General features: G+C 34.3%; 1 protein-coding gene across 3 annotated transcripts in view; it reads right to left on the minus strand.

Annotated features, from left to right (window-relative positions):
• Window positions 1–13,151, minus strand: part of shank3a (SH3 and multiple ankyrin repeat domains 3a) — a 390,305-nt gene that overhangs the window by 139,867 nt on the left and 237,287 nt on the right. For 2 of the 3 annotated variants that reach the window (XM_048169401.1, XM_048169402.1), the window contains 2 exons: window positions 9,442–9,558; window positions 2,048–2,125 (listed from right to left, as the gene is read on the minus strand). In XM_048169401.1, the coding sequence (XP_048025358.1) occupies window positions 2,048–2,125; window positions 9,442–9,558 (195 nt within the window). Of the gene's footprint in view, window positions 1–2,047; window positions 2,126–6,473; window positions 6,648–9,441; window positions 9,559–13,151 lie in introns of those variants that run through there. The other variant, XM_048169403.1, reaches the window with a different exon arrangement.

Genomic DNA, 13,151 nt, shown 5'->3' on the forward strand with positions numbered 1-13,151 from the left:
AATGACTATTTTTATTAACTAACATAAACAAAGATTAATAAATAGGCTACTGTAGCAAATATATTGCTCATTGTTAGTTGATGTTGGTTAATACATTAATGTTAATAAATTAATGTATAAATTAATAAATTAATGAGACCTTATTGTAAAGTGTTAACATTTTTATTTATACTGTTTTTATTTCTATGATCAGTTTGTAGAAAGGAGTTCAGTTAGGAGGTCAAAGGTTGTAGAATCTCATAAATCATGTACAGTAAGGTCTGAAGAGACTGAAATCATATAGAAGAGAAGTCAGTCAGTTGAGTTAGTGGCAAAACCTTTTACAGTGCTTGAGTATTGTTTTCTTGTACAGCATATGATAATTCATACTCAGAAAGTAGAACTGAAATGACATTCATTACAAGATGATTAGTTAAAACATTTCAAATAAACCTGCAGAATATTTTTTCTAGTCATGTATTTCACCATTGAGGATTTCTTAAAAATAGTGTGTAAAAATCTTGTCTCGTCTCGTCTCGTGAGCTCAATCTCGAGTCTCGTCTCGTCTCGTGAGATACCTGTCTCGTCACACCCCTAAATTATATATATATATATATATATATATATACATTTATTACATTTTAAGATATTTTAATCACAAATGAAATGGCTGTATTGGCCTTTGGACGGTTAAACCAAATGATCTTTTGACACTTCATAATCTTTAAATTATCTTTATATGTAGCAAAATATAATTAAAACCTTTTGGATTCAATAAAAGAGATCTAATTGTACTACCTTACATACTTTGGATGTCATATTTATTATTATGAAGGCCATTGGACAAAAAAAAAAAAAGAAAAAAGAAGACCCGTCATGTCATTGACCCATATACTGAATCAAGAGCTTGTGAATCAGAATCAAATAGATTTGTGAAATCTGTGTCAATACACAGCCCTACAAAGTACCAAAGTATACTGCCATCAGATTTACATGGTACATCATTACAATAAGGTACTGTACTTTTCTGTACGCTATGTGAGCAAACAGGTCTCATGGCACAAATAAGGAGAAACAGAATAAGAACTGATTCCGTCTAATATGATACATGAATGATCTACAAGTCTCTCTCTCTCTTTTATGAAGATGAGGGCTAATTAACTTTTCCTCACTAAAAGCTGAATCAAAGCAGCTGTCTAATGGTTTCCGTGTTGGTTTACAGCCGCACCAAGTCGGGCTCCCCCTCCCCATTTACTAACAAATTAACTTTGATCTGTGCAGAAAATCTGTGTCAACATCAATTGTACTGTGAGTTCAAGCAGCGAGCATCATGGAAGATGCGAGACAAGCAGGGCTCAACGATAAGGATTTTTGGTAACACTTTAAGATAAGGTGCGTTAGTTAAACATTAGTTAATGTATTAACTAACATGAACTAACCATGAGCAATACATTTGTTACTGTATTTACTAATCTTCGTTAAGGCTAGCTGATGAAAATACAGTTGTTCATTGTTCATGTTAGTTCACAGTGCATTAACTAATGTTAACAAGATTTTAATAATGTTTTAGTAAATGTTGAAATTAACATTAACAAAGATTAATAAATGGACATTCGCATGATGGTAATACCATGGTAAACCAACAAAAAAGTACAATGGTTTCTTATCAAATATCATGGATTCATTGACAGATCATATCTTGGAATATCATATATTATGCATACTATAAAATTATAATAATATATTTTCATGTACCATCACTTTACTATTGATTAAAATATGTTTATATTTATAATCAAAATTTCTCTTGCGCGCTATCTTGAATCAAAATGTTCACTAAGGTAGTTGCATTCAGCGCTAACATAAATTTTGGCCAAACGTTGGCTAGGTAGATGGAGCTAATGACTTCATGGCATCAGAAGCCCAGTGTGAACTGCTCTGGGCCTTAAGTTAAATACAGTTAGGCTTCATGGGCTGTGAATGACAGCATCAGTTTAAATAAGATCCTGCTCCATTGACTCTTCCACGGTGTTTGATCTGCAGGATCCCAGAGGTCTTGCGCTCTCACCTGGAAGGCAGTTTGGCTGTTGTAGTTCTTAATCTCCTTATTCGCCCCTCTGAACAGCAGCACTCTTGCGCAGCTATCCTGGAGAGAGACAAACAGAGATTACAAGCGTCATGATAATTTGTCGGTAGTAAAATGTGTACATGGCATGTCCATGAAAATTTGCCCTAGAAAGTTTTGGAACAGAATGAGTGTGTTTGTGTGCGCATGTCGCTTTCACAACAACAGAAATGACAAAACTGATGTTCCACTGGGACCAATTAGCTCACCAGCTCATATGTATCAGAGTGAAAAAACAGAGAAAGAGAGAGAGAGAGTGAGAGAGCGAGAGAGAGAGAGAAAGATGAGAGAACAGAGCTGCACTAATGGCAGTGTTTCTCTATGGGCATCTGAGACAGAGTGTTTAGAAGGTCAGCATAGCATCTGGCTATCATCTCTCTCTCCCTCTCTCTCTATCTCTTTCTCTCTCTGTAGACAGTTTTGACAGTACACACACACATTTAGAAGCTGTATCACACAGACATGACTCAGCTGGGACTAGTGTCCTAGTTTCCTAACAGTGGTGAGTAAACATCAGTGTCTCTTGGCCCACTAACACACCTTCAATGGAACCTGTGTGCTGACATTTAATTACACATCAAGTGCACTTGTATATGTCTCTCTCAAACACACACAACTTAAAAGCATTTCCGGTAAAGACAGACAATTGGTTATATAACCTATATATATATATATATATATATATATATATATATATATATATATTTTTTTTTTTTTTTTTTTTAACAGATATACACTACTGTTCAAACGTTTGGAGACAGAAGTTTTTGTTTTGTTTGTTTGTTTAATACTTTTATTCAGTTAGTATGTATTATATTCATCAAAAGTTATCTATAAATGCTGAACTTTCTGCATCGAAGAATCATGAAAACATTTGGTAACCCTTTACAATAAGGTTCATTAGTTAACAGTTAACTACATTAGTTAACATGAACTAATAATGAACTGTACTTCTACAGCATTTATTAATCTTTGTTAATGTTAATTTCAACATTTACTAATATATGACTAATATTAAAATCAAGAGTTGTATTTGTTAACATTAGTTAATGCACTGTGATCTGCTGCATTTTTATTAACTAACATTAACAAAGATGAACAAATACAGTAACAAATGTATTGCTTATGGTTAGTTCATGTTGATTAATACATTAACTAATGTTAACAAATGAACCCTATTTGTAAAGTGTTACCACAAATTTATCATGGATTCCCCTCAACATTTTGAGAAGCACAACTGTTTCAACATTGATAATAAACTTTGTATATTGTATGTGTGAGGACGGAACTGGAGCTGAAATCGACTGGAAATGAAAGGTCAAAGCCATGATGTATTGTGGGATACGATATCTTAAACAGGGTATGCTCATACTAAAATACTATTACTACTACTACATGAAAAAGCATATATTATTTCATGACAAATGTTTCAAACAGTTGCATGCTACATTACTGTTACACCTTGCTATGCTTGTCACATGCTATCTTGGAAATAATTTATTTTTTATTTTTTTATTTATTTTATTCAATTTTGTGAGATGTCGTCCCAACATACGTTATGTCAGTCGTATCAAATAATGAGTCAAGAAACAAACTGCATGGAAGCAAGGCCGTAACCATGTCTTGAACATTTTTTTCCCCCCTAGGGTAATTGTTGGGTAGTTTTTTTTTTTTTTTTTTTGAAAGAAATTAAATAATTAAAAGACTAAAAGGGATTTAAAGGGATAGTTCGCCAAAAAATGAAAATTCTATCATCATTTACTCACCCTCAAGTTGTTCCAAACCTGTATAAATGTCTTTGTTCTGCTGAATACAAACAAATATATATTGAAGAAAGTTTGTAACCAGGCTGTTTTGGGGCACCACTGACTTCCATAGTAGGAAAAAAAAAATACTATGGAACTCAATGGTGCCCCAAAACAGTTCAGTTTCCCACATTCTTCAAAATATCTTCCTTCGTGTTTAACAGAACAAAGAAATTCATAAAGGTTTGGAACAGCATGAGGGTGAGTAAATGATGACAGAATTTTCATTTTGGGTGAACTATCCCTTTAAGGGCATAACAAAAAAGAAACAAGAACGGTAAAGGTTCCAGCTCTATTGTAGTTATTAAGTAATACATTTAAACTATTTGCAAATAATATATATTTTTAAAATATATTCACTCTTATTTGTGTTTAATATGGCAAAAACGCAAAATGTTTCTTGTCTTTTCACATTCAGTTATGAATTACATTAATCATATATTAATAAAATAATCGCATGTTTTCAATTAAAAACGGCAAAATTTCATAAAAATGTTGAGTAGTTTGCATCACTGGATATTAATTGTTCCCCTCAATGTCTATGGTGGTTACGGCCTTGCATAGAAGGACAACTCAAGTCTTTTACATCATCTGGGATACATCATCTTTTTCCATGCATTCTAAACAGTACATACTGCAAAAATATCAGTATGTTAGTAGTATGATATTATGCTATTTGAAACACAGTCTGTGTGTCATAGAGGAGACAGAGTGGAGCGCTGCATGTGTTTAATGCTATGGCTCTGTGCAAAAATCAATATGTAATTTCGACTGCAGAGTGAATTAACAGAACCATGATTGAGCTTCCACATCACACAGACGTTTTCCTCTCTTTCTTTCTGTCTTTTGCCCTCTATCTCTGATACGCTCATCTGCACTATTGATCCATTTAAAGGACAGACACAAACTTTCAGAACTGAAAAATAATACGCTATTTACACTAATGCAAGACATTAAATCAAAAGTCATCAGAGCTGCAGCAGTCTGGAGAAACGGCAGTATGAATGAACTCGACTGGATGTGGCCTTTTATGCCAATGTGATGCTTCAACCGCCTCATAATGTGCTGGACAACAGAGCAACATGTGACCTCTAGTGGTGAAACTTCATAAGAACACAACTAAGAGACTATAAAGGACATCACTAGACTAAACTTAGACACAGCTGTTATAAAGTCACCATAAAGTCTGTTTCACTTTGGGCAAAAACTGTCCATTTAGACAGGACAAATCCAACGAAATTTCCATCCCTTTGGATTACAGTTTTAACATATAACTGATCTTTTATCGCCCAACAATCCTTCATGCTCTTTAAGATCACAAAACTCTGGATTTCTGGTTGTACCTAGGATATCTAAGTCCACTAAAGGAGGGAGAGCGTTTTCACATTTGGCTCCGAAACTCTGGAATAGCCTTCCTGATAATGTTAGGGGCTCAGACTCGCTCACCCAGTTTAAATCTAGATTAAAGACGCATCTCTTTAGCCAAGCATTCACATAATGCATCTCATATCAGATCAACTGCACATGACTATCTTTGCCTAATGTTATGAAGCAGCTACGCTAATTATTCGCCATTTGCTTTTCTGTTTTCAGTTTGGATCCAGCCTCTTAAGAAGACCTCAGATGACCAACACTTATGAAGAGACGGCGCCAACTCCTGCGAGGACTTCAGAAGACGCAATCATCTGGATCAACATGCACATTGCCCGATTTCTATATCCTAATTATTGTTAATGTAATTCATTTTTTCCAGGAGCTCATTGCTTCTACCTTCAGTTAAACTGCTAACAGTGATTGTAAATTAATTGATTAAATTATTACATTATTTGCTAACTGCATTCTTTAAATTGTAATGTTGACATGCATTCTCTGTAAAGCTGCTTTGAAATTATATGGATCGTGAAAAGCGCTATACAAATAAATGTGAATTGAATTGAATATAAACTGAATGTGATGCATATTTGTCAGTCATACATAAATGAAATGGGCAAGAAACATAAGATTTCTGTAATAGTTTTTTTAAATGCACAATAACAAGGTTTATATATTTACCATATATAACATATTTATGCATTATGATAAACTGAATATTGCTTGTTCCACATAGCCATATTTTAAACATATTATATTCATAATATTTAATTGAATAAATTTAATTGCTGTAGAAAATATTTAAATAATACAAAATTTTATAATATAACGCAAATAATTAATAATAAATTATGCCATGATTTTTTTGAGTCGTTTATGTATGACTGACAACTGCATCACATTAAAGATATAGTTCACCCAAAAATGAAAATTTTGTCATAATTTACTCACCCTCAAGTTGTTCCAAACCTGTACATATATTTCTTTGTTCTGCTGTACGCAAAGGAAGATATTTGGAAGAATGTTTGTAACCAAGCAGAGCTTTTTTCTACCATGAGGCAGGTTCTGTAAGTTCTTTATTGTTTTCATTTTAAGCTTTTTATTGTCTTCATGAAGACATTTGGTCCCCACAAAGAGAGCAAAACCTGACTTCCCACACACAGTCATCTTATTATCTGTAGCTGTGAATTCACCTTTCTTTTCCACATCAGGTGGTCGTTTCTTCCTCTTTCACCTCCTCCTGCTCTCCTCATCGTTTTGGCACCATTTCACACTGTCTCTCTGTCTCTTCTATCATCGCCCTCGTAGATTTTCCCTCATCTATCCAGTAATGCCTCTCTCCTCAGGCTGATATGTCCTCTCTCAGAGTCTCTTTCTGGGAATCGATCCACTCTAACATCTCCTCTGAGCCTGAGCTAAACATCTAGAGAGAGTCCTTAAACTCGCTATCACCGCTGAGCACTCATAGAGGAACACACACGCACACACAGGCACACGTTTACCTATTTTCTGACAGATTTAGCAAACTCCTGAGGACATTTTTTAAGAATTGCTCTACTCACAGTACTCACACAAACTCTTAACACATGCATTTGTCATGCTATATTGTAACTACACAACTATAGGTTCTACTGTTTATATTATATACTAGCCTTAACCCAAAATTACAAAAATTGTATAACTTCTGAGGACATATATAGCAAATGTGTCCATGCATTTGCCTAGAAATATGAAAGGAGACTTCCAACTGACTGAAGAAACTAAGAAAAAAAAAAAAGATAAAAAGTATTTTGTTTTAAATTACATTACTATGTAATATAGCTAAATATTATAAAACACTAGTTTACCATATAATACACCCTGTCCTTTAGAGAATGTCTCTATAATAACTTTTTGACAGACTTCCAAGGACATTTTCCAGCAAATTGATCCTTAAAGTACAGCACATACACAAACACCCAACAAAGTCCTTTGCTATATTTACTGCATGTCACTTTTCCTTGCTGTCTCAGCAGCTCTGTTTTCTGTTGAAGTGCGTCTGTCACATGGATCTAACACATCTGTGCTGTCAGAGAGATGTGAAATGCCTGGTGCAGTGCATGCAAGTTTGTGTTTGAGATGTGATGCTAGAGACAAATATCTAACCAATCCTGAAAAAATGAAGTTAAACAATATTGTTAGACAACAACGGTAGAACTATGATCTTTAACACTGTACTATTTTTATGTTTCAGTAACAAGTAGAGGCCATTGTGTGTCCTCTTTACTTCATGTTTGTGTGTTTTTTTATGTTATTGATCTGTTTGTAACTGACTTCTTCCAGACTGGAAGTTACATTAGTGCAGGTCAGCTGTAGTTTAATCTCATTATAATGAGCTGAATGAAGATAAACAGAAACCACTGCTGTAAAATTAGTAAATCACACACACACACACACACACACACACACACACACACACACACACACACACACACACACACACACACACACACACACACACACACACACACACACAGCAATGAAGACATACCCACAAACTTTGAATGTTTTTTTTTTATAAAACTAAAACTGAAAGCTTTTTGCATATTAGTAACCATTACTATTATGATTTTTTTTTTTTTTTTTTTTTTTAATAAATTGAGTTTCCAAGTAAGGATATCCCAATATGCTTCCAAATGAACATTTTGTACTCTTTTTAAGCTCACTCTTTGACCAAAACTATTATTTAGATCAAATTTGTAACTTGTAACTGTAACTACCATAGCAGCAAATCAGCATATTAAAATGATTTCTGAAGGATCATGTGACACTGAAGACTGGAAAAATTGGCTGCTGAAAATTCAGCTCTGCCATCACAAGAATAAATCACTCTTTTAAGTTATTTATAAATGATATTAATTTATATTAATTATAAATCAGTTTAAGATATATTCAAACAGAAAATAGTTATTTTAGATTGTAATAATATTTTACAACACAGCAAAACCCCCAGAGTTAAATCAACTCTGTTCAGATTACATATGGTCCCTCTCTATATAGTGTTAATGTAACACTGAAGCAGAGTTAAAGTTAATGAGATAAGTAAGTGATTAATTAAGTGATGATTGAGCATTAGTGATGAACACCTGCTGTTAACAAGCAGAATCACTGAAGAGAAACACAAAAACTACAACTGACTTCAGCCACAGCCTTAGATGAAATCAGCTGAAGATAAAAGACATTAAATCTCTCAAGATCTGATTAAACAACTCCACAAACAGCATAATATCTCATTAACTTTAACTCTGCTTGAGTGTTATTTTAACTCTATGTAGAGAGGGACCATATGTTCTCTGAGCAGAGTTGATTTAACTCTGGGGACTTTTGTGTGAATATTACTGTTTTAATTGTATTTTTGATTAAATAAATGCAGCTTTGATGAGCATAAGAGATTTCGTTCAAAAACTTTTGAACAGTAGTGTGTGTATATATGTTTTATATTTATAGTATTGTATATCCTCAATTTAGGAGAAAAACACTCTCAAAATAGCCAAAGTTCAGCCTATAAGTATAATCTATATATCTGCTAGTCTCTATATTACAGCAGACATTTGAGATGTTCACAGACACAATAGTGAGGTTCAATAGCAATAACAGTTTCAATAAAGAGAGAGAGATAGAAAGATTAAGAACACAGCACATGTGAGTTCTGTGATTCCATGTGTTTTCAGGCGTTCCTAAAGGACTGTCTTTGTGTTTGTGTGTGTGTGTGTGTTGTGGGAGCGTCCATTAATACTTAATAAGAGCAGAATTAAAATGCATGAGCACACCACAAACACAAACACACACACACACACACACACACACACACACACACACACACACCTGAGGATTAGATCACTCTTTGTATTTCTGTGTGACTGAATGAACAATCTGTGACCTTGCTGCTTTGTTTTACACTCATTAACTCTAATACTGACAACATATTATACATAATTGCTAATGCCACGTATGCGTACAAACGCCTGCATGCTCATGTTTTACCTGGTTAAAAAGGGTGCAGATATTTCAGGCAGAATGATTGAGCGTGTCCTTGTGGGTACAGGCATCTGAGCCTGAAGAATATGAGTGTGTGTGTGCTGGTTGCTAAGGGAAAGCATACAGTATGATTGAATTAGTTACCTGGTTATAGAGAGCACACACGTGCAGGGCAGTGTTTCCAGAAGCATTCTGAGCGCTCATGTCTGCTCCATAGAACAGCAGGTGTTCAAGATGCTGCACATGTCCGTGACGGCAAGCCTGACAAAACACACACAAAAAAAAAACTTTGCATTGGAGTGGTTGTTTTCATTTTGTGTCAATTTGCAGCCTGCACAGAACTAAAATCATGTTAATGAGTAAAACAATAGCTGCCGCCTCTCTCTTTCATGCACACACACCTCGCTCTCACTTACTGATGTTTTCGGTTTATGAAATGAGAAAGAGCAGAACTGTTTGCCTTTGTTTGGTGTTATCAATGTCACTTTTCTTTCCACCATAATTCAAAACGTGTCCTCTCTGAATACTAATGGAGTATGGGATGTAGAAAAACTGCTTAAAAGCTGTCTGCCTGAGAAAGAGTGGAAAAGAGAGATAGAGCAGGGCAGGAGTAGTGACCGGACATTCGAGGGACTCCCAGGGGCCTCCAGCTGTGAGATCCAGCGGGAACCAATCGTTCTCTAGCACAGGGGCCAATTAACATTCACGGCTGTGTTTGCTCATCTTTAGCCACGCAGTTGGGGCTAGGTCTTTGGCCGTCTCCTGCGGTTTGAAAACATTTATACAGCTCTGTATTGTGATCCTTTGGACGTGGTGTCCAGATGCTGCTAACCAAAAAAAATCAAGGTTTAAAATCAAATTTAGGACTTTTTAGGACCTGACAAAATGAAAATTACAAGATTAGTTCACTTCAGAATTCAAATTTCCTGATAATTTACTCACCCCCATGTCATCCAAGATGTTTATGTCTTTCTTTCTTCAGTCGAAAAGAAATTATGTTTTTTGAGGAAAACATTCCAGGATTTTTCTCCATATAATGGACTTTAACAGTTACCAATGGGATTAAAATTGCAGTTTCAGTGTAGCTTCAAAGGGCTCTACACGATCCCAGCTAAGGAATAAGGGTCTTATCCAGTGAAACTATCGGTCATTTTCTAAAAAATAAAAAATAAAATTGTATACTTTTTAACCCCAAATGCTCATCTTGCACTTGCTCTGCAATGCGCCACGCATAACGTCATCATGGTGGAAAGATCACGCATGACATAGGCGGAAGTAGCGGGAGGGCAAAAAACTCCATCTCATTTTTCTCCTCCAACTTCAAAATTGTCTGACATCGTTTTACCTTTTTCGTAAAGACCATTTTAGTCTTTGCATGTTCGCTTTGTAAAAACTTGCTCATTGCAGAGCTAGTGCAAGATGAGCATTTGTGGTTAGAAAGTATATAAATGTTTTTTTTTTTTTGTTGTTGTTGTTGTTTTTAAAAAAAAAAAATTACATTATTTCGCTAGATAAGACACTTATTCCTCGGCTGGGATCGTGTAGATCCTTTTGAAGCTGCATTGAAACTGCAATTTGGACCTTCAACCCATTGGTAACTATTAAAGTCCACTATATGGAGAAAAATCCTGGAAAGTTTTCCCCAAAAAACATAATTTCTTTTCGACTGAAAGACAAACATCTTGAATGACATGGGGGTGAGCAAATTATTAGGAAATTTTAATTCTTAAGTGAACTTATCCTTTAATATCGTACACGCATAAAAAAAACAAATTTACCAATTATTAAAATACATTGTATTATGTATTTTTATCAGGCTATATGTAATATGTCAATAGTATTCAACTCAGTACTCCATACTAAAAACACAATAGTAAACACATGACAGGCATCATGTAACATGTAATAGTGTTTAGTAAAAGTTCAAATGAATTACATACATAACTGGATGTAATGTGACTGATGAAATGACATGTCAAATGACCGAATGGCTGTTCAGAAACAGAAAGTAGCGCAGTCTGCTTTGTTTACATGGGTGTAACGAGGTTTAACGCTCAGGGAAGGAGGAGGTGGGAACAGCATCTTTTCTTTACGCTCTGAAAGCCGCAAGACCATGCTGAACGCTGTGAGTGTGTGTTAAAAATCAGGAATGGTGAGAGAACATTGTGCTTTACGTTTTTTCGTCTTCAAACCAAACCTTTTGGGTCGACCAAAACGCATCTTAATACCAGGTGTAAACATGGCCTAAAAGCGTATATTTTTCGATCAGATTTAAGACCTCATCTTACAATTTAATACCTAGCCAAAAAATACAAATATTTAAGACTTTTTTATTGGCCTTAAAATTAGGAGATTCGAATTTCAATCTTTTAAGAATTTTTTAATGCCCTGGAAATATGTCGCTGGACAGTGCAACAATGCAGACATAAAAACCAAGTGATTGACAAATCGTTCAATCGCACATTAAAAGTGTTACAGTTTCTGTATATAAACGCACGACAAAGATGAAGATGAGTATACGAGTAATATTTAATCAAACACAGGAGATTCCAACAGGGTAGAGACAAGCATTACATACATGTAAACGCAAACGAGAACGGACAAGGAGTGAAGGAGAATACTGGGTTTAAATACATGTGACAAACAAAGGGAACTTAACAAGGTGATGAGATGATTAACTAGACAGGTGAATCAAATTAACTAATCAAACAGACTGGGGAAAACTAGGTCACAGAAACACAAGACATGTAACACACAGATCTTTGAAATGTTATTGTTATTATTAGTTGCTGTTGTTGTTGTTAATACAAGGATATTACTGTTACTCACTAAAAAATGTTGGGTTAAAAATAACCCAACAAGTAACCCAACTATGGGTTAACATAGCACCTTCCCAACTGTGGGTTGTTTTTTAACCCAACTGGCTTTTAACCCAACCATTGGGTTAAAAATAACCCACAGTTGGGAAGGTGCTATGTTAACCCATAGTTGGGTTACTTGTTGGGTTATTTTTAACCCAACATTTTTTAGTGGGTAGTAATAATATCAATAATAATAGTTGTTATTGTTGATGATAATGTGATGTTAGTAGTAGTAATAATAGTTGTTGTTGATAATACGATATTAATACTGTTAATAAAACTAGTTGATGATGTGATATTACTGTAAGTAGCAATAATAATAATAATAATAATAATAATGTTGTGATTAATACAATGAAACTACTGTTATTAGTAATAATAAAAATAATAATTGTTGTTAATGATAATGTGGTGTTGTTTGTTAGTAGTAGCAGTAGTAGTAGTAATAATAGTTTTAATACGATGTATCATCACTGTTAATAATAATAATAATGATAGTGGTTATTGTCGATGATCATGTGATGTTGTTAGTAGTAGTAGTAGTAGTAATAAAAACAGCTGTTTTTGATACTGTGATATTAATAATAACAATATTGCTGTTGTTATTAATGCAATAATATTACTGTTAGTAGTAGTAATAATAAAAATAATAATGTAATAGTTGTTGATGATAATGTGATGTTGTTAGTAGTAGTAGTACTAGTAGTAATAATAATAGTTGTTATTATGCTGATATTACTACTGGTAAAAATAATAATAACAATAATAGTTGTTGATGATAATGTGATTTCTTTCTGTCTATTTAAAAGTTGGCTAAAGTTACTTTAGAAGGCAACAACATTAAAATGCTGTCTATGTAGGTGGTGTACTATGTTTTTGAACAGAGCTAATGTTAGCTTTAGCTCCACAGTATGTTTGTATAGACGGTTAGCTACAGTTTAATTGACAATGCATATATAGGAGACAGAAAGAGACAGGGATAAATGTGTTCGG

This window comes from Megalobrama amblycephala, linkage group LG19 (genome assembly GCF_018812025.1).
Source record: "Megalobrama amblycephala isolate DHTTF-2021 linkage group LG19, ASM1881202v1, whole genome shotgun sequence".
Classification (NCBI taxonomy): Eukaryota; Metazoa; Chordata; class Actinopteri; order Cypriniformes; family Xenocyprididae; genus Megalobrama; species Megalobrama amblycephala.